This window comes from Natator depressus, chromosome 1, assembly GCF_965152275.1.
Source record: "Natator depressus isolate rNatDep1 chromosome 1, rNatDep2.hap1, whole genome shotgun sequence".
Classification (NCBI taxonomy): Eukaryota; Metazoa; Chordata; order Testudines; family Cheloniidae; genus Natator; species Natator depressus.
This window is the reverse complement of record NC_134234.1, coordinates 229,347,964-229,366,083: the sequence shown is the minus strand read 5'-3', so window position 1 is coordinate 229,366,083 and position 18,120 is coordinate 229,347,964. Positions and strand designations below refer to the sequence as shown.

Genomic DNA, 18,120 nt, shown 5'->3' with positions numbered 1-18,120 from the left:
CAAATGGATTCTGGTCTACTAAGCCATACTCAAAAAAGTATGGAAGTCCGGGCACTTGCATACTATACTTCTGCTGCAGAGACCATTGATGTCCATGTCACACTGAAAATGGAGTGGGGAGAACAGCCACAGTCTTCACCCTTATTCCAGCGCAATGGACAGGGACAGAAATGTAAGCAGAAAAATAGCTATGAAGAATATAATTTTTTCAACTGACATCATTAAAGAACTACCAGAGAGGCTATAAAGATGAGTCCCAGAGAAGATGTGGAAACTGAAGACCATGAATTCAACATTGAGTTTAATGCCTACTTATTAATGTAATAAATAATTATTAATATTAGCCTCATAATGTATTTGATAGATTTTAATGTGTTTAATTGATTTTAGAGAATTGTGGTGAGAGTTCACCTTACACAAATGATAGCTGAATGTGGAAAATAGTTTGGCATACATGGTAGGCAAACTTAAAAAGGCAAGGCTTAATATAACTTCAACTGGGTTCACTAAAAATTCCTTTCTCAATAATTCAGTATGAGACAGAAATACCCTGCAGCATCAGAAAAAGCTATTTGAACTAGAGAATCCAGACACCTGTGGGTGATGCCTACCAATCCCTGCCAGTACCAGTGACCAGACCAGAGGGAAAACAGAACTGGATCTTGATGATACCAAGTAACAAAATCTTGGAAGTGAAATCTTTTTCTCAGATGAGTAGTGTCATTGAAGTCAATGGAACTACTTAGATCAGCAAGGCAAACAGGAGTTTATTTTGTGGGAGGTGTGTGCATGCCACGTGCACAGTTGTCAGAAAGTTTTTCCCCTAGCAGCAACTGTCGAGTCAGCTGTGGAACCCCCTGAAGTGGCGCCTCCATGGCGCTCAATATATGACCCTGCTGACCCGGAGCCTCCTCAGTTCCTTCTTGCCAGTTACTCCAATAGAGGGAAAGGTGGGTGGGTTTGGAATGAACAAGAGCAACACATCTCGAAGAATAGTTACAAGAAGGTGAGTAACCATTTTTCTTCTTCGAGTGATTGCTCATATCGATTCCAATTAGGCGACTCCAAAGCCTTACTAGGCGGTGGGGTCGGAGTTATGGAACTGCTGATTGGAGCACCGCTCTGCCAAAAGCTGCATCATCTGTGGCATGCTGGACGATGGTGTAATGAGAGGTGAACGTGTGCACAGAGGACAAAGTTGGTGCCCTGCAGATTTCTTGTATCAGGACCTGGGCCAGGAACACCGCTGATGAGGCCTGTGGAGTGTGCTGTAAGAGCCAGGGCTGGTATTTCGGCCAACTCATAGCACATGCAGATGCATGACCTGATCCAGAAAGACATCCTTGAGATGAGACCCGGAGTCCTTTCATCCAGTCTGCCACTGCTACAAAAAACTGGTTCAACTTCCTGAACGGCTTAGTGTGCTCGATGTGGAAGGCTAGTGCCCACTGAACATCCAGGGAGTGCAGCCTCTGCTCACAGCTACTGGCATGAGGCTTAGGATAAAAAAACAGGCAGGAAAATGTCTTGACTAGTGTGGAAGTGTGACACAACTATAGGAAGAAAGGCTGGGTGACGACAGACTTGCACCATATCCCTGTGGAAAACCGTATAGGGTGGGTCAGGGGTAAGGGCCTTTAACTCAGACACCCTCCTTGCTGATGTAATGGTGACCAGAAAGGCTACCTTCCACAACAGATAGAGAAGGGAGCAAGTCACCAGTGGTTCAGATGGGGGCTCCATTAGCCTGGAGAGGACCAGGTTAAGGTCTCACGCGGGAACAGGCTGTCTAATCTGGGGATGAAGCCATTCCAGACCCTTGAGGAACTGACCAACCGTAGGGTTGGCAAAGATGTAGCATCCAGACACTCCCGGGTGGAAAGCCGAGATAGAAGCGAGGTACCTTTATGGATGACGCTGCCAGGCCTTACTGTTTCAGATGCAGAAGGTACTCTAAGATGAGAGGCATAGGTGCCTGAAGAGGGGTTTATGATGCTGGTCACACCAACAAGTAAATCTTTTCCACTTTGCCAGATATGTGGCTCTAGTGGAGGGCTTCCTGCTGCTGAGTAGGACCTCACTTACATGTTCCGAGCACAGAAGCTCCATGGAGTTTAGCCATGAAGCTTCCAGGCCATGAGGTGTAGGAACTACAGGTCGGGGGGATGAAGATGACCATGGTCCCGAGTGACCAGGTCGGGGAGGAGAGGCAACATGATCAGGGTGTCCACCCATAGTTCCAGCAGCATGGTATACCAGTGTTGTCGAGGCCACTCTGGTGCCACCAGAATTATCTCTGCCCCATCCCTGCAGACCTTCAGGGACAAAGCATTGCCGGTTTGCCTCGAGACTGTGCCACATGTTGTCCGGGGTGGATGGTAGTTCCACCTCCTCAATGACCTGGCTCAGGGAGTCCAACGGCACCGGATTCGATGGTCCCCCTTGCGGGGCTGAAGTCGACGGTGCCAGCTCCAAAGTTTTTGGCACTGGGTGCTCTTCCATGGGACGTGCCCTACTGGCCGGCTCCGAAGGGGTGGGTCTCGGAGTCAGAGATCCACTCCTCCCCTGCTTCCGGTGCTGCTTCGACGCCAGGGAATGGGACCGGTGCCGGGTTGATCTCTTCGGTTTCGGTGCCAGGGAGTGGTGGTGCCACGAGTCTCTTCCAGAGTCCTTCTGTGGTGCCGCTTCTACCACTGCTGCCAGGGCACTGTACATCGATGAGCTTGATGCCACATCTTGCTGCACTGATGTGGGTTGCAGTCTAAGTGCCACCTCCAGAAGAAGCTGCTTGAGGTGAAAGTCCCTCTCCTTTTTTGTTCTGGGGTGAAACCCTTTACAAATCATGCACTTGTCCGCTTGCTGTGCTTCCCGCACACACTTTGTTGCAAGACTTGAAGGGTTTGAACCCTTGGGATTTAGGCATACCTCAAGTCCCCAAGGTGGAATGCCGTCAGGGTGAATGGGAAACCCTCCACTCCCAACAGCTATCTGCTGTAACAAGAGAAAACCACTTAAACTAAACTTAACTAGACTAGGAATAACTCTGAACTACACTAAACTGAAAGGCTAGGGAAAACGAGGAGAGCTTGCTAAGCAAGTCACCGCAGTTCTAATGACTGTCACTGGTGGTAAGAAGGAACTGAGGAGGCGCTGGGTCGGCAGGGTCATATATTGAGTGCCATGGAGGCGCCACTCCGGGGGGGTCCACAGCTGACCCAATGGGTGCTGCTAGGGGAAAAACTTTCAGACGACTGTGCACACCTAATTGGAATCGATCTAAGCAATCACTTGAAGAAGAATACCTAGGTTCCATAGCTGAGCTTGAACTTCTGAACCCTGACACTGAAACTAATAGCTGACTCTAAATAATCTGCAGTTCCTATGCAAGATTGGTAGATGTTTCATATTTAATGTAAAACAACCAATGGTAAATAAACGATTGCTTATCATTAATCTAATCTGTTAGCAGAGCTGAGCAATAATGGAAAAAATATTTCTTTGAATCTGAAAGTGAATTTTGATTTGAGCAAGCCTGCAACATTTTTGTGGTCTCTTTCCTGAAACATTTCAGCGGTGAAATGAATGTGACTAGCGACGATACTTTTGAAAATGAAATTTTAGATTGAATACTTCATATTAACTCAAAGGGAATTTCTAATTGCATAGCTGATTATAAAAATTACAGTTCACCCTGTGTTGATTAATTATGTTTGTTGACAATGCACAAAACAAAAAAATAAAAAAGGTAAAATTAGTCAAAAAAAAGTATTCATTGTGAATTATTCACTCGTTCTAATATCAGTAATTTTTAGTGTGTTTTCCTTGCTCAAAATAAAACCTTTACTAGGTTAAATCTGTTTATTTCAGTACTTGAATAGTTAAACCAGACTATCACTGAGTCACAGTTAACTTGTTAATGTTGCTTCGTGAATGTAATGCATGATGTCCTCGGTAAATGTAGTCGGGTTGATTTTCTCCAATGCAATGTATTAAACTGGATTTTACATACTGTGCTAAATTACTGATTTACTCATTTGATTTCTTGCTATCTGACTGAAAGAAATAAAAGTAGAATCTAGTTGCCATATAACAGAGTCCAAAGTCCTGTGTCTTAAATTATCTTTACTTCAGGAGAATTGGCCTTCTGAAAAAACTTTTAAAAGTTTAATAAAAACTTTAAAGTTACTTTTAACTCCATAAAATTTAATAAAGCAAAAAACACATAACACAGAAAAAAGAATACACTACAGCAATTACAGCTGGGTCACATTGCATTTATTTGTTAAGACATAAGTTAACATCATAGATTCAGTAACACAAAATATTATATATTTGCAAAAGGGCCAAGGTAGCTTTGCATTTTGTACTCCTGTAAGTTTTCAATTCTAACTAAGTTCCCACATCAGCATAAATTCACCCAATGAGGCATTACCAAATGTAGGGCCTGATAGTCCCACCCTTACTTAAGCTGAATAGTCCCTTGCGCAGTAACCGCCGCGGAACTACTCATGAAGTAAAACACTATTCAATGTGAGCAGAATGAGAGTATTGCGGGATAATATGCGCCCATTTCACAGTCCTGGGCACATTTTACCAATATATAATATTAAAAAGAAAACAAAACTTGTTGACATTGTCTACCTGAAGGGCCAAAAAGATTTACATTTGCTTACTTTACATAGGGTTTTGGATCAGGTTGCATATGTCTAAGTTACTCAGAATGGTTAAAAGAACTTTGAGTCACAGCCAGAGCAAGAGAATTAAATAAAATTGGTTCAATATCAACACATTTGATGTCTAAGACTGAACTCATGAGGCTTGATTCCAGCTCATAGCCTATTAAATAGTCAATTTCCTATTTACCTAACAATTTGTTGCAAACATACAACCACTTCCTTCCACTTTTTCTTATTCTTTCTCCTCTCTACATTTTTTTTCCTACCACCATCCTCTTGCTAAACATACATAATCCACTACAGAATCAACTGTTTAAATTAGCATGCAAAGTAGATCAACATTTCATATATATAGTGTTTTTCCTATATGTATATTAATCTTATGTATATTCTTCAATTCAGATAAAAATCTCAATTTAAAAAGTCTCTCACACAAACTTGTGTAAAAGTTTATCTGCCAAAAATTATTTTAAAAACTTAATATTTTGCATTTAATCACTAAATATTTGTGTAATCAATGGTTACTGTTAATTTAAATCATGGTGACAGTTAAGGCCAGGATTTTCAAAGACCTCTTAATTCCCTTAGTGTCAAATCACACTGAAATACCCAGTTCCCACTGAATTGAACTTCCTTAGGTTAATTTAAAAATTCTAACCTCAAACACTGTGAAGGAGAGGTCCTCAGAAACATCAGTCCAGTACATGATTATGTTTGAGCTGTAGAAGTTTACACAATAGTCTGTATCACAGTGTAAAAAAAGTCACTTTTGCAAATTAACCTAATGTACAAAACTGTTACTTTCCCATTGCCCTTGATAGTTCATGAATAACATTTGAAGACTAACAACTAAAATACAAAGTTTACTTACTTTAAGTAGGCGTTCTGTTGCTTCATTGTATTTCTGATGAAGAAGACTCTGCAATTCCAGAATTGATTCCTGGTATTGAATGAAGACCTTTTCCTTTAGCTCATTTGGCGGTGTGTCCAATAACAGAAAATACAACTTCTCAATTAACTAAAAGACATTAAACTTTTCACATTAGTTTTACGATCAAATCATAGCAGTTTAATTTCCTTTTTGGGGGGTGTAGGATGGGAGAATGATTTCTTTTCTTCTGATTTCAGATATCATATATAAGGTATCCTGTTCTCTGTTAAAATATGAGCTGAACTTGCTTCTTTTGCATATATACAAATATTGGTTACAGGAATTCTCTCTCTATTATACATCTAAAAAACTATGTGAAAAGAACATTATTAAGGTTTCAAAATTAGGAAATGCCAGAATTAAGGTTGCTTGTGCAACCTTAATTTAGCCCCTTTGTACATACATATGATGATATGTATCATCATATGTCAACACACACTATTTTTTTCACAGGATCCCTCCCACATTCAGTGCAGGACTGACTTGAGCAAGAAAAATTTCAGGGCACAGAAACTCTGCTTAGGACAGAGTTATATTTCTGTTTATTTGGTCTGTTTGTTCCAGGTTTTCGTAAAAAAATATTTATTATTTTCTAAACGTGTCACAGCTATGACAGGGACAACCAGTAGGATCGAAGACAAGTGCTACACAGCTAATAAGAGGCTTCCTGTTGGCTCATAAAGCAGTGCTGTCTACAGACAACAAAGTTCCTGGTCTGAGTCTCAGCAATTCCAGACTTAATTTTATATGTGTGGATGCTGGCAGGACAACTCCACTAATTGATTAAGTCTACTGGAGTGACTAGCCATGAATTTAAGCAATATCTTTCTCTGGAAGTTCTCTAATTCTATTTTGGAGATCTATGTTTTGAACCTGAACCAAAACTCTTACACCTCAGGCCAGAGGAGACTCAAAAGTAAAATGTATTTGCTTAGTGTCCTGGAAATAGAATACTGGGATATACTCCAAGTTCCCTGTTTTCACATCAGAGATCTCATCATGCCAAAAACAGATTTTTATATTAGTGATGTTGGTGCTGATTTTGTAAATTATGCTATTTTTGTAAGTGAAAGTTTTGAATGTGTGAGAGTATGATGCCATGCAACTCCAGCCATCAGAAGAACATTGACAGTTATAAGGCTTCTTCAGATGAATTTTCCTTGTTCTTGTGGACTGAATGTGCTTTATTGACTGCCATTTGCTGATAACCAAATCTATTTTGTCACCTTAACTATAATGTGCACCTACTGATGTCCATTATAATCTGAATTCTCCCCTAATTTAAACTGTCATATCTCAAGAATTATTTATCCATTTCCCCTCTAGACTATTCAAATGAAAATTCTCCTCTCACAGAAGAACACACATGAGAAATTTCAAGCATACCATGTTTTGACAAAGTCTGTGGTGTGAGGAGGAGGTTGGTCAAAATCAGGATTTTAATGGAAAGCTATTTTTGTAGCCTTAATTCTGGAGAAAGTTCTCTTCCGCTAATAACAATCTCAAATTTGAATTTCAAAAATTTGTTCCTAATAGGAACAAATATGTCAACAAAATTTTTAATCTAAAGGATAAACCAAAATTCGAGATTTGGATAAATGCTCCAATCACAAAGTTGCTTGCAATAAGATGATGATATTTGGCACATCTAACAAACTAACACTCATCCATCCTGATGTCTACAATGCTTGCCTGAGATTAAATGTCAAATGTTTATTAGATATTGCTGTATTAGCAAAGTCATCCATTAACATTCTATTTGTTAGTGTGATGTTTACTGTAAACTAATTTAAATCTATTTTATATGATCTTTCATATTCTTCTCTCCCTATCTGTAAATTACACCCATTAATGTCAATGGAAATTACATGCACACAGGGGGAGAAGCATCTAGATCCCATTGTCTGTACTATTATGATCATCTGCATCAATCAGTTATTCATTCTTTCTACAGAATTGTCACTACTTTGAGGAAATATTAACAAATCTATTTAACACATAACCACAGTAATTTAAGATTACCAGAAGATGTCAGTAACTGCAGTAGAGCCTGCAGACCACACTTTCTATTGCTGTATATTCAAACTTCTAGTATCTGTGCTTCAGAAACCAATCCTGAAATGCAACAGGCTAGCTAAAAGATGCATTGCTGAAGGAAGTTGGGAGTCCAGGAATCAAAACAAAAGTAAAAAAGTGGTGAGCTCAAGTCCACCCAATTCAAACTACATTCATAATACCAAAGTAGCTGAATGATCCTGCTAAAATGATCAGCAGTAAATGGTGAAATGTTAGCATTCAGAGTGTCATCATGTCTTCAGCATGAACTGGTCATTGACATAAATACAGAAGTTCTTGCTTCTTTTAGAACAATCATTTCAGGAAGTCAATCTGTATATACAGTATGATAACACCATATCGGCTCCACTCTCTGGACAGTTTTCTTTGCTACCACAGGGCTAGAAAATTTGCAATTTTTTAAATGAAAGCTTAAACTCTCTAGAAAATGAAGGGGCCATCAGAGAACTTCTGGTATGGCATATAGCCCTATACTAGCTCAATCTGACCACACTAAGGTCTGGTATACCCGGGGGGGGGGGGGGCAGAAAGGGGGGAAAATGGATCTAAGTTATGCAACTTCAGCTACATGAATAACGTAGCTGAAGTTGACGTACTTAGATCTACACACCGCGGTGTCTTCACTGTGGTGAGTCAACTGCTGACACTCCCCCGTCGGCTCCGCCGGCGCCTCTCACTCCAGTGGAGTACCGGAGTCAACGGGAGAGCGCTCGGCAGTTGATTTACTGCATCTAGACTAGAGGGCTTGTCTATATTACCCGCTGGATCGATTTATGAAGGTCTAGATGATCACATGCTTCTGAGTGTAAGCAGTTTGTTCCAAAGGTTAAGAAGGAATTTGAATTGCTAATACCATGTAAAACAATATTAGATTGACTAGATGAATGGTAAGAACGGAGGCTCCTTTCCATTGAAGCTTCTACATACGGCATGAGCAGCAAAGTTCAGATGTGGAGCTTGATGAAACTTTCGTCAATTTGGCAGGGTGTATGGATCCAGAATTTTTATTGGATCCATCTCTACAAGCATTATATATATGAACTCCTGAAAGGCAGGATGCTAGAGTTTTTGAACCAATGGTCTTATGTTCCTTGTTTCCTAGTAAAAAATGTATAATGAAGGAAAGTAAAGACAGCATATCAGAGGAAGACCAACACACAAAAATTGCTGATGATTTGGGTGATGACCAATTACAGTCAAACAACCAAACAAAGGGGCATACACTATCATTTTGCGGTTTGTAAGCTATTGGTAACCAAGAACCTTAAAAAGAACGAGGAGTACTTGTGGCACCTTAGAGGCTAACAAATTTATTTGGGCATAAATAAACAAACAACAAATAAATTTGTTAGCCTCTAAGGTGCCACAAGTACTCCTCGTTCTTTTTCCTGATACAGACTAACACGGCTCCCACTATGAAACCAAAAATCTTAAGAATATCATTTTAACACTTACATTTAGCACTTGGTTTCCTTTCTCGATCACAAACTCAATATCCTCATTTTTATTTTCTTGCCACAAGCTCATGAAACTATTAATTTCTTGGGGCACAGCTGGGTCAGGACTCCCATCACATTGCATGTAATGCTCCCACTAAAGAGATTTTTTTAAAAGAAAAAAGAAAAGTAAATCCAAAAGTTTTAGGTACAAACACCTCAAAACTTCATAATTACAATACAAGAGTAAGAGGATTTTGAGAGAGACGTATGTGGTCTAGTGATAAACACACAACTAAGGAGTTGTCTACACTTGTAGCTGAAAGAGGGATACTTGTGCTCGTTCTCATAGAGCTAGTGCACAAAAGTTGTAGCATAGCTGCAGTAGCAGCAGGAGAAGCTAGTCACCCTGAATACAAACCCATTCTGACCACATGGTTACATACTTGGGCAGCTAGCCCAATATTCTGGCCATGATACTGCAGCTACACTACTATTTTCAGCACACTAGCTCAACAGCAGCTAGTGCAAGTATGTCTCCTTGAGCTAGCAATGACATCGCCAATCCCAAGTGTAGACAGAGCCTGAGTCCTAAACCCGGTTTCATCCGTCACTCGTTGTGTGACCTTCAGTCTTGGTTCACTCTGTGACCTCAACATCTCTATCTCAGTTTGTTAAGTACCTTAAGGACTTAAAATGGAGTTTTTAAAAGCACTAAGCATTGGCATAGCTGTACTCCCACAGAAATCAATGGTCAAGTTCCCGCTGACTTTAGAGGGAGCAAATATGAGCCAATCCTGAGCACTTTTGAAAATCCCATCTGTAAATTTAGTAAGTGTTAAATATTAACAACAGCATCCAATCACAAAATAATTCCATTATTTTTAAAATTTTGAATAAATGTGATCAATCATAAAGCGTGAGGATTGAGAACACTAAATAGAGCCAGGTTTTATAGAGGAGCCAGCTCTGGCTCCGTAGATATGCTTGAGCTAAATTTTGCTCTTAAAGCAGGGATTCAAACTTTTTATTATGTATAACAAAGAGAGCATATCCTCTCTAAATTAAAACACTTTTTCTTTGAGTATTGAATGAATTTTCTGAGAATTTACAAGTAAATCCATTAATTTGTTTACAAGTTAAAATTAATTAAAAATGGGACCTTTCAGAAATTTAGCATTTGATTCTTCTTTGATCTGAATATTCTTCATAACAGAATAAAGCAAACTTCACACTTCCTATAAAGTTAAAAACTAACAAACTGTGGGCATACGTGACATTTGAATGATTTTTTAAAGATTAATGGTCACATTTTATCACCATTTTTCATAATTGAAAGTTACTCCTTCAGCACAGGCTGAAGAATAATCTTCGGAGAATTCCACAAAGAATTGCCCTCCTTCATAATGACTGGTAACACCTATTGTTCTTAGAGGTACTAAAGCAACAGGTTGCCTTCAGTAAAAAAGCCATTTTGTTAAAGAAAAAACAACCACCCCAAAGACGGCAAGACACAAAAATGCACAGTTAGCGCACACAACAACCTTAACTCTATCCTATAGTGCCGGCAGAAAGGGATGGGAGGGGGAAGGAAAAAATCTAATGCATCTTTAAAATTCAGTTTAACCTAATCTGGAAACATAAATATGCAAACAACGTAACAATAATCATCTGGGCATTGCATGATATCCTATAGGATGGAACTGTTCGGATTCTTTAACTTTGTATTTCCACCCCTTAACACATTAGACTTAAACTGAAACATTAACTCTGAATTTCCTGATTATAGAATGCTTATCTGAGGGATATTTGCAACATCTTTGTAATGTAATTTACCCTAAATTACTTATATATACTCTCAGCCTAAACTGCATTTTAATGTAGTTTTTATCTGGCAGTAGTACATAACTCAGGTGTTATGCGGTTTCCTGCCTATAATTATGCCAATATACCTCAAAATCCTGACTTCCATCATCCCTATCTCACCTGAGCAGATATTACCCTCTGTCCAAACTCCTTAGAAGTTTTTTGATTAATGTAGTGTTTTTCATTTAAAACTAGAATGAACAAAGCACTAGAAAATACAGGAATGATCTTGTAATAGAAGAGAGAAGCACAAGATTATTTAAAAGTCTCTTCTTTGTCAAACCTCTATAATACTATGTGGATATTTTGGAAAGCAAGTTTACCTTAGCATGTGCTCTATAATCTGCTTTCCATTGCCTTGCTCTTAAAAAGTTCTCTTCTAATGAATGGAGTTCTGCAAGTTCAGTCCCTCTCCGCTCTTGATCCTGTTAGTATATGATCAGGTACATGAATTTACTATTCAGTTTAATTTTAGTTTTTATAAATTATTTTATAGTAAAGAAAACCCTATTTTATTTAGGTATTTTAATGGACAGAGTATTAATATTAAAAATAATCCAAATATTGATAATATAATACCTTGAATTTTTATGGCACATTACATCCAGCAGATTGCAGTAAATTAGCAATGTTTTATCATAGAGAATCTCTGTGTGCTGGTGATGTGATAAATTGCTGAGCCACATAATAAATGACTCTAGTCCTTGAGCACCGCCCCGTCTGCTTTCCCTGGACAGGCTCTGTCTGTCAGCACAGGCTCTGCTGAAGGGGTTCTGTCTGGCAAGGGGTCCGTACTCCTGGGGTGTAGCCTCCCCACTCACAGAGTCTCTGCCAACATTCCCAGTTGCAAGAAATACCCCTGGTGAATGTAGGTGAGTACTGATTATTAATAATAATATTAGGAGGAGGGGTGGGGCAGGGTGCTAAGAAAACAGACCCTTATTTTTTAAATACAATGTTGGCAACCCTAGTAGAAGAGTGTGTGGTACATCCATCAGCTTTAAAGAGATCTGTGATTATCACTGGATCCAAGAGCACCCCTCCACTCCTGCTTTCCAATGGAACACGCTTCAGTTGCCTTTGGTAGGTTCCAAGATATCAAACCTTAAAACTGTGACATTTTAGTGTATGGAAATCTGTTGGGGGCAATTTTTAGAAGTTTTTAAAATGTACTGGTTCATGGCTTTTTTTTTTTTCCTCAGAGCCCTAGCTAACTGGGTTCACAACAATGAAGGCAATCCAGCTTTACAGATGATGGGGTATGAAAAAAAAAAAAGACCGATTAAAAAATGTTAAACTTGCTAAAACATTTCTAAAAAAAATTCCGATAAATGTACATAGTAGTGTGTTTTTATTGGCACCAGTTTGGGTTGGCTTACATAATTCACCTACAGTTTCACAATTCAGAGCAAGTCATCCCAAATTCCTGCCAGTAAAACTTTACATTACAACATCACATACATGCATATATATCAATACAACAATTTTACACCTGCACTAAAATGCAGCCATTTCTAGAATGAAATACCACAAGTCGTAGCCCAAAACAATACTACATACAGTTTAGGAGCGAAAATGAATATGTCTAGTAGAATACACATGTGGAATTGTAGAAAAACAAGAACTGTTTACTCAGATTGGAATTTGGACAGGAGCAGAGGTTACATCTCTACTCATGCAAAGAGTACCATGAGGATTTTAATTATCAGAAGTAAGCAAGACCAAGCTTTTACATCTTCTTTTACCACATAAGCACTTCTTTGTACCATACTGTGTGACTACTGGCTTAGAGGACACTGGGGCACATACCAAGTCTTTAGCATCGTTTTCTTAAGCACCTTTGGCTTTCCTTGGAAGTCACTCATTTAGCTACTGATCCAGTTCATTGCCGTACTGTACTTAACTTGTGGCTCTTACATTTTGCAGTGGTATGGCTAGAGTTTTCATTATTAGTTTTGATCCAAGAATACTGGAAGGCCCCCCCTACTCCCTCCTCTACTCTGAGGAAATGGAGAGAAATTCCCACATTTTCATAATAAATCAACAAAGTTTTAGCATAAAGTTTAGAAACTGACTATTGCAGTTTGCAATAGCTGTTTATTATGATGGCTGCGAACTAACTTTTGCTTCAAGTCTTTCCCTCTCCTCTTGCACAATTCTCTCCTTTTCGAGTCTTTCTGCTTCTTCTTGTTCAGCTCGTAAACGGGCTTCCTCTGAAGAATGAGAAATCTATTATCAGCAATACAAGTACATCCTGATTAATAAAAACAGATACATTATTTTAAAAACTAGCTAGCAGATCAACATTTTTATTTCAAAATAACTATAATAACTTGTGATAGTAAGAGTTCAATCTACATTGTCCATTATGGGTTCGATCCATAACGTTTGGAAGTAGTGCCAGATAAAGTAAATCCACAGCCCTACGCACAGATCTCCCCATGGCCTTTCCCGCCCTTGGAGTTGTAGGGGCAGATGTGCCACTCCTACAATTCCAGAGAAGCAGAGACAGAGTCCTTTTCCCCCTCAGGAACAGCAGAGGAAGTAGCAGGAGTCCTCCCTTTCCCCACCTACACATTAAGAGGCAGAGGTGGCAGCCAGAGGCCCCCCAATATTCATTACAGTAACTATAATATATCTGATTTGGTGGTCTGGTCCTGCTTTGCTCATCTCCTCTTGCCATATACATCATCCTCTGCTAAGGTGATGTTGACAGATTCCCCAAGCTCTTGGAGTTAGTAACCCAATGAGATGCATGGGATAGTTCGCATGCCTCAAAGTTATTGTATCAAGGTCTCTGTAGGTTCAGACAGGTGTCATTACATAAGCTAAACTAGAATCACATTTCAATATTTTCTTCTCAGCCATAAGGGCAAAAAAAATAGTTTTTTTTTAATGATAGCTGAGATTCTGATTACATGACTACAGGAGATGCAGCCCTAGGCACAGGCCTATACCGCCTATGCTTTAATTCATCCCTCTTTGAAAGACTGTCCTAACATTAATATGGAGTGTCTGTTGCTGTCCGAATGCACTGATCAGTACTCTGTTACGCTCAAAGTCAGCGTACTCTATTGATCTACTTTGAGCAAAGTCCTAGTCATTGAACTTCTCATTCCTTCTGATTACTAAATGTGGAGAAGAGGAAATATCTGTTCCCATACCTCTCTACCCACTTGTTCTTGACTTGGCTGGGAGTACCAGAAGGGGAGATAAAGAAAAATTGTAATTCTCTCCCCCACCCTCATACACTTTCCAAACATTTGTGGGGGGCCAGGGGGAAGAATAACGAGTGGAAAGAGTATGTAGAAAAGGAGGTTGAACATTGTGAGGGGGATATGTGGGGTCTCAAAAAATATCCTTGTTTACGGCCTTCCAAAACATTAAAGCCAGCCTTAAGAACAGAGAAATACAAGTAAATCATCCTACTGAGATTAAACAGAATTTAGATAACATTAATGATCATAATTTGCACTCTGCCTATTTAATTAGTGATTTGGTGTAATCACATTTCCTATAAGTGAAACGCACTGTACCTTCCTCTATTAATCTTCTATCTTCTTCTTCTTTCTGTAATCTCAGTCGTTCAGCTTTGCTAAGTTTCTTTTGACCTCCACTTCCACCAGACTTAACATGGGCAATAAATTAAAGGAGACTAAATGTCAACATTAGTTTTACACATTTTATTTCTCTAATGTAGCATTTCAAAGTATATTTTCAGTCTTTTACGTAGCAACATCTGTGTTCAAAAGATAACAAAAGAACAGGATACTATGTCAGTAAAGGAAACAAATTTTTCTTGTAACCCACAAAAATAGGTGAATGTTTAAACCAGCCCTATCCTCAGGGCAATGTGGTTAGCAAGACTAATGAAGTGAGTGCATTTAAAAGTTGGATTTTTGTTTTAAATTAAAATATCACTCATATGACAGAACAAAAGATTTTTTCATTTTTGAAAGCAAGCATAAAGAATGTTGATTTAAAGAATACACAGACAAGACAAAGTCACAGAAACAGCCCTTTAACGTAACAGCACTATTTAGAGATGATTAAAGCAGGGAATTTATAGATTTGTTAAAAGAACAAGGAGTACTTGTGGCACCTTAGAGACTAACAAATTTATTTGGGCATAAGCTTTCGTGGGCTAAAAAGTGGGTTTAAGTCCACGAAAGCTTATGACCAAATACATTTGTTAGTCTCTAAGGTGCCACAAGTACTCCTGGGTTTTTTTTTGCTGATACAGACTAACATGGCTACTACTTTGAAACCTATATATTTGTTGTAACTTTCACCAGTTTCCCCACTGACATAAGAATATTCATATAAGTAAGTAGAGCTACACATATTGGGCCAAATTCTCATTAATCAACTTGAACCAACATAACATGGGAAAATTTGACCCATTATATACACTATATTAGAAGAAAAATCTATGTATCGTAATAATTAATTGGGAAGTTAACTACATATTAAGGACCAGCTGCTACTGGTGACTCAGCTTATAAGATCTCTGCAACATATATTTGTGTTAAGAGCTTGAGAGCAGCCTGAAGACTTAATTGAGAATCCACTGGTATTCTCCTGCCCTCCAAAAAATAGGTTCCCCAGAGCCCTGTTTTCCTTTTTTTTTTCTGCCAGAGTCCACAAAGGGGATTGTTTAACCCATACTGTGAGGAATAAGCAAAATCACCACACAATACCATCTCAAATAAATAGATTTAAAAGGAAAAATATTAAACTATTAATGTATTAACTAAAATAGCCTGTGCTCTTGATCCTCCTCATATGTATAGTTACTAGATCAAATTCTATCCTTTAGAATAGAATAGGTAGAATAGAATTCTAGATAGAATTTGATCTAGTAACTATACATATGAGGAGGATCAAGAGCACAGGCTATTTTGGTTAATCCATTAGTTAATGTATTAGTTAATTAAATAATAAATAAATGAGTCAATACATTAGTTAATGTATTAGTTAATTAATAATTTAGTTAATACATCAGTTTTTACTCAATGTTTATTCAGACAAGGTTCTCATTGACTGCAATCATATGACAGCCCTATGCACAACTTGGTTCTGTATAAATTTTTCATACACGTATCCAAAAATAATTTTACAGAATCCAAATAATAATCAGAAAGTTAACAGATAAATAATAGTAGAGGAGGGAGAGATTACAAGGGAGAAGAGAGATGTTCATAAAAGATTATAATTTATTATTTATATTGTATAAACAAGCTACAAGCAGAGTCCTCACTCAGGATCAAGGCCATGCTGTGCTAGGTGCTGAACACACATACATGAAGATGTGTGATATACGAACGTAGATAGAGCTGATGAGTTAGCAGTATAAAGGGAGGCTGTTTTAAATGGCAAAAGTTTAAAAGAAGAAGGTGGTTCTTGCTGTAGTAATGGCCAGAACATGATAGAATGGAGAGGGCTAGTATTAGACCAAGAGGGGAGATGAAGAGAATGAGAATGAGCCATGAGATAAAAAAAAATATCCAAGGACGATAATATTGTACTGAATTGCACAATCAGCACAGAGCCAGCAGAGTTGTTTGTTGTGACATGTACATTCTTCTTTGTGCGTGTTAGAAGATAAGCAGTGGTATTCCACAAATGCTGTAATCAGCAGTACTGGGACTTGGAGAAACCAAAGAGAAGAGAGTTACAGTAGTCAAAGAAAAAGATGATATTATTATGGACAAGGATTTCAGCAGAGGTAGAATAAGGCAGTATTGTGCCAACAGTGATGGATTTGCAGATGCAGAAGATATGGGAGAAGAGTTCAGAATTAAGCTTGAATCCAAAGTTACGGACAACAGACAAAAAGAAACATGCAAGTCAAGGAAGGTGTCTGAGCTGCATTTGAAGATGTACTTCCTGATTGACCAAAAGATGCATCTTTGTCTTTGAGACACTTAGCTAAAGCCAGATGAGATGAAACCATATGTTCATTTGTTTGAAACAGAGGAGACATGGTGACATGCAGAGTTGAATATCACCAGCATAAAAGTGAGAGTTAGGATGTAAAGGCAGAGATAGAGAACCTGTTCTCCACTATCTTGCCACTTGCACCTATATAGACTGAGTGGGAAGTGCATGTAACGTCACTCCAGAACACTATCAGTCCAGAACAGTCAAATTTTAAAGCTATTTTGCAAAGATGTAAATGACTCCACGAAATGCAAGGCAATAAAGAATCAGGTGCAGGAGAACCAAAAGGAAGGTGGGGAGAGAGAGGCAGAAGGCCAAACTCTTGTAAATAAATAGTGTGATATAATGGAAGGCTTCTCATTACGTACTTTTGTCCCATTTTGGTAGTAGTGATATTTCTGGTAAATATTATCTTAGACAAACCATTTTTATGAAGAGCTTCCAGATTATCCAGGAGGACCCTTTTCATTCTATAGTAAAAGATGTGTTTTGAATTGTGTTATTTCCAAGGTGATTAGCGTATTGTCAGCTAACAGAAATATCAGGGAAGCTATTCTGTTCTGTATTGCCAGCCAAAATGACAAAATGTTTTGAACCTTGTATGGCAAAAAAACAAATGAAAACTTAAATCAAATGTATAAACTGAAACTTAGTTACAAGACTTGTTATGAAACTTGAACAAAACATTAGGCCAAATTTACTGCTGCAAAAGAGACAGTAACTCTACTGATAACAATGTAGTTATGACTAGGGCTCCGTGTCTGCCACGGAGGTTGCGGAAGTCATGGATTCCGTGATTTTCCGCAACCTCTGTGACTTCTGCAGCAGCCAGTGTGGCTAACCCCAGGACTGCCCAAGCAGCTGGCTTCAGAGCTGGGGCTCCAGTTACCTGGGGAACAGCCACACCAGCCACTGCTGGAGCGGCCCCGGGGACAGCCACACCAGCTGCTGCTCTGGCGGCCCCCAGTAGCAGTCCCTGGGCGGCAGCTGGAGCATCCATGGTCTGTGGCCCCTGGCAGCATTCCCCGGCCGGCCGGAGCAGCTGTAGTCTGCGGCCCCCTGGGCAGCTGGTGCCGCTGGCCCTGAGCGCACCCACCCCAGCAGTGGGCCCCCACAGATGTCCCCCTCTCAGCAGTGCCCCCCCAACACGCCACAGCCCTCCCCCAAAGATTTAATCACAGGTATTTTTAGT

The 18,120-nt window shown here is 39.1% G+C and overlaps 3 protein-coding genes across 9 annotated transcripts in view; 1 reads left to right on the top strand and 2 right to left on the bottom strand.

Annotated features, from left to right (window-relative positions):
* The window catches only part of DNAI7 (dynein axonemal intermediate chain 7), a 47,760-nt gene that overhangs the window by 24,812 nt on the left and 4,828 nt on the right, over positions 1-18,120 (bottom strand). For 2 of the 4 annotated variants that reach the window (XM_074937405.1, XM_074937413.1), the window contains 5 exons: positions 14,522-14,612; positions 13,107-13,198; positions 11,309-11,410; positions 9,139-9,276; positions 5,548-5,694 (listed from right to left, as the gene is read on the bottom strand). In XM_074937405.1, the coding sequence (XP_074793506.1) occupies positions 5,548-5,694; positions 9,139-9,276; positions 11,309-11,410; positions 13,107-13,198; positions 14,522-14,612 (570 nt within the window). Of the gene's footprint in view, positions 1-5,547; positions 5,695-9,138; positions 9,277-11,308; positions 11,411-13,106; positions 13,199-14,521; positions 14,613-18,120 lie in introns of those variants that run through there. The other 2 variants (XM_074937421.1, XM_074937426.1) reach the window with 2 other exon arrangements.
* The window catches only part of ETFRF1 (electron transfer flavoprotein regulatory factor 1), a 45,674-nt gene continuing 39,271 nt past the window's right edge, over positions 11,718-18,120 (top strand). For both annotated transcript variants that reach the window (XR_012636114.1, XR_012636113.1), the window contains exon 1: positions 11,718-11,857. The gene's annotated coding sequence lies outside the window, so the exon portion shown is untranslated. The remainder of the gene's footprint in view (positions 11,858-18,120) is intronic.
* The window catches only part of KRAS (KRAS proto-oncogene, GTPase), a 67,905-nt gene continuing 64,308 nt past the window's right edge, over positions 14,524-18,120 (bottom strand). For 2 of the 3 annotated variants that reach the window (XM_074937436.1, XM_074937444.1), the window contains exon 6: positions 14,524-14,612. In XM_074937436.1, the coding sequence (XP_074793537.1) occupies positions 14,564-14,612 (49 nt within the window). In that variant the 3' untranslated portion in view covers positions 14,524-14,563. Of the gene's footprint in view, positions 14,725-18,120 lie in introns of all 3 variants that reach the window. The other variant, XM_074937449.1, reaches the window with a different exon arrangement.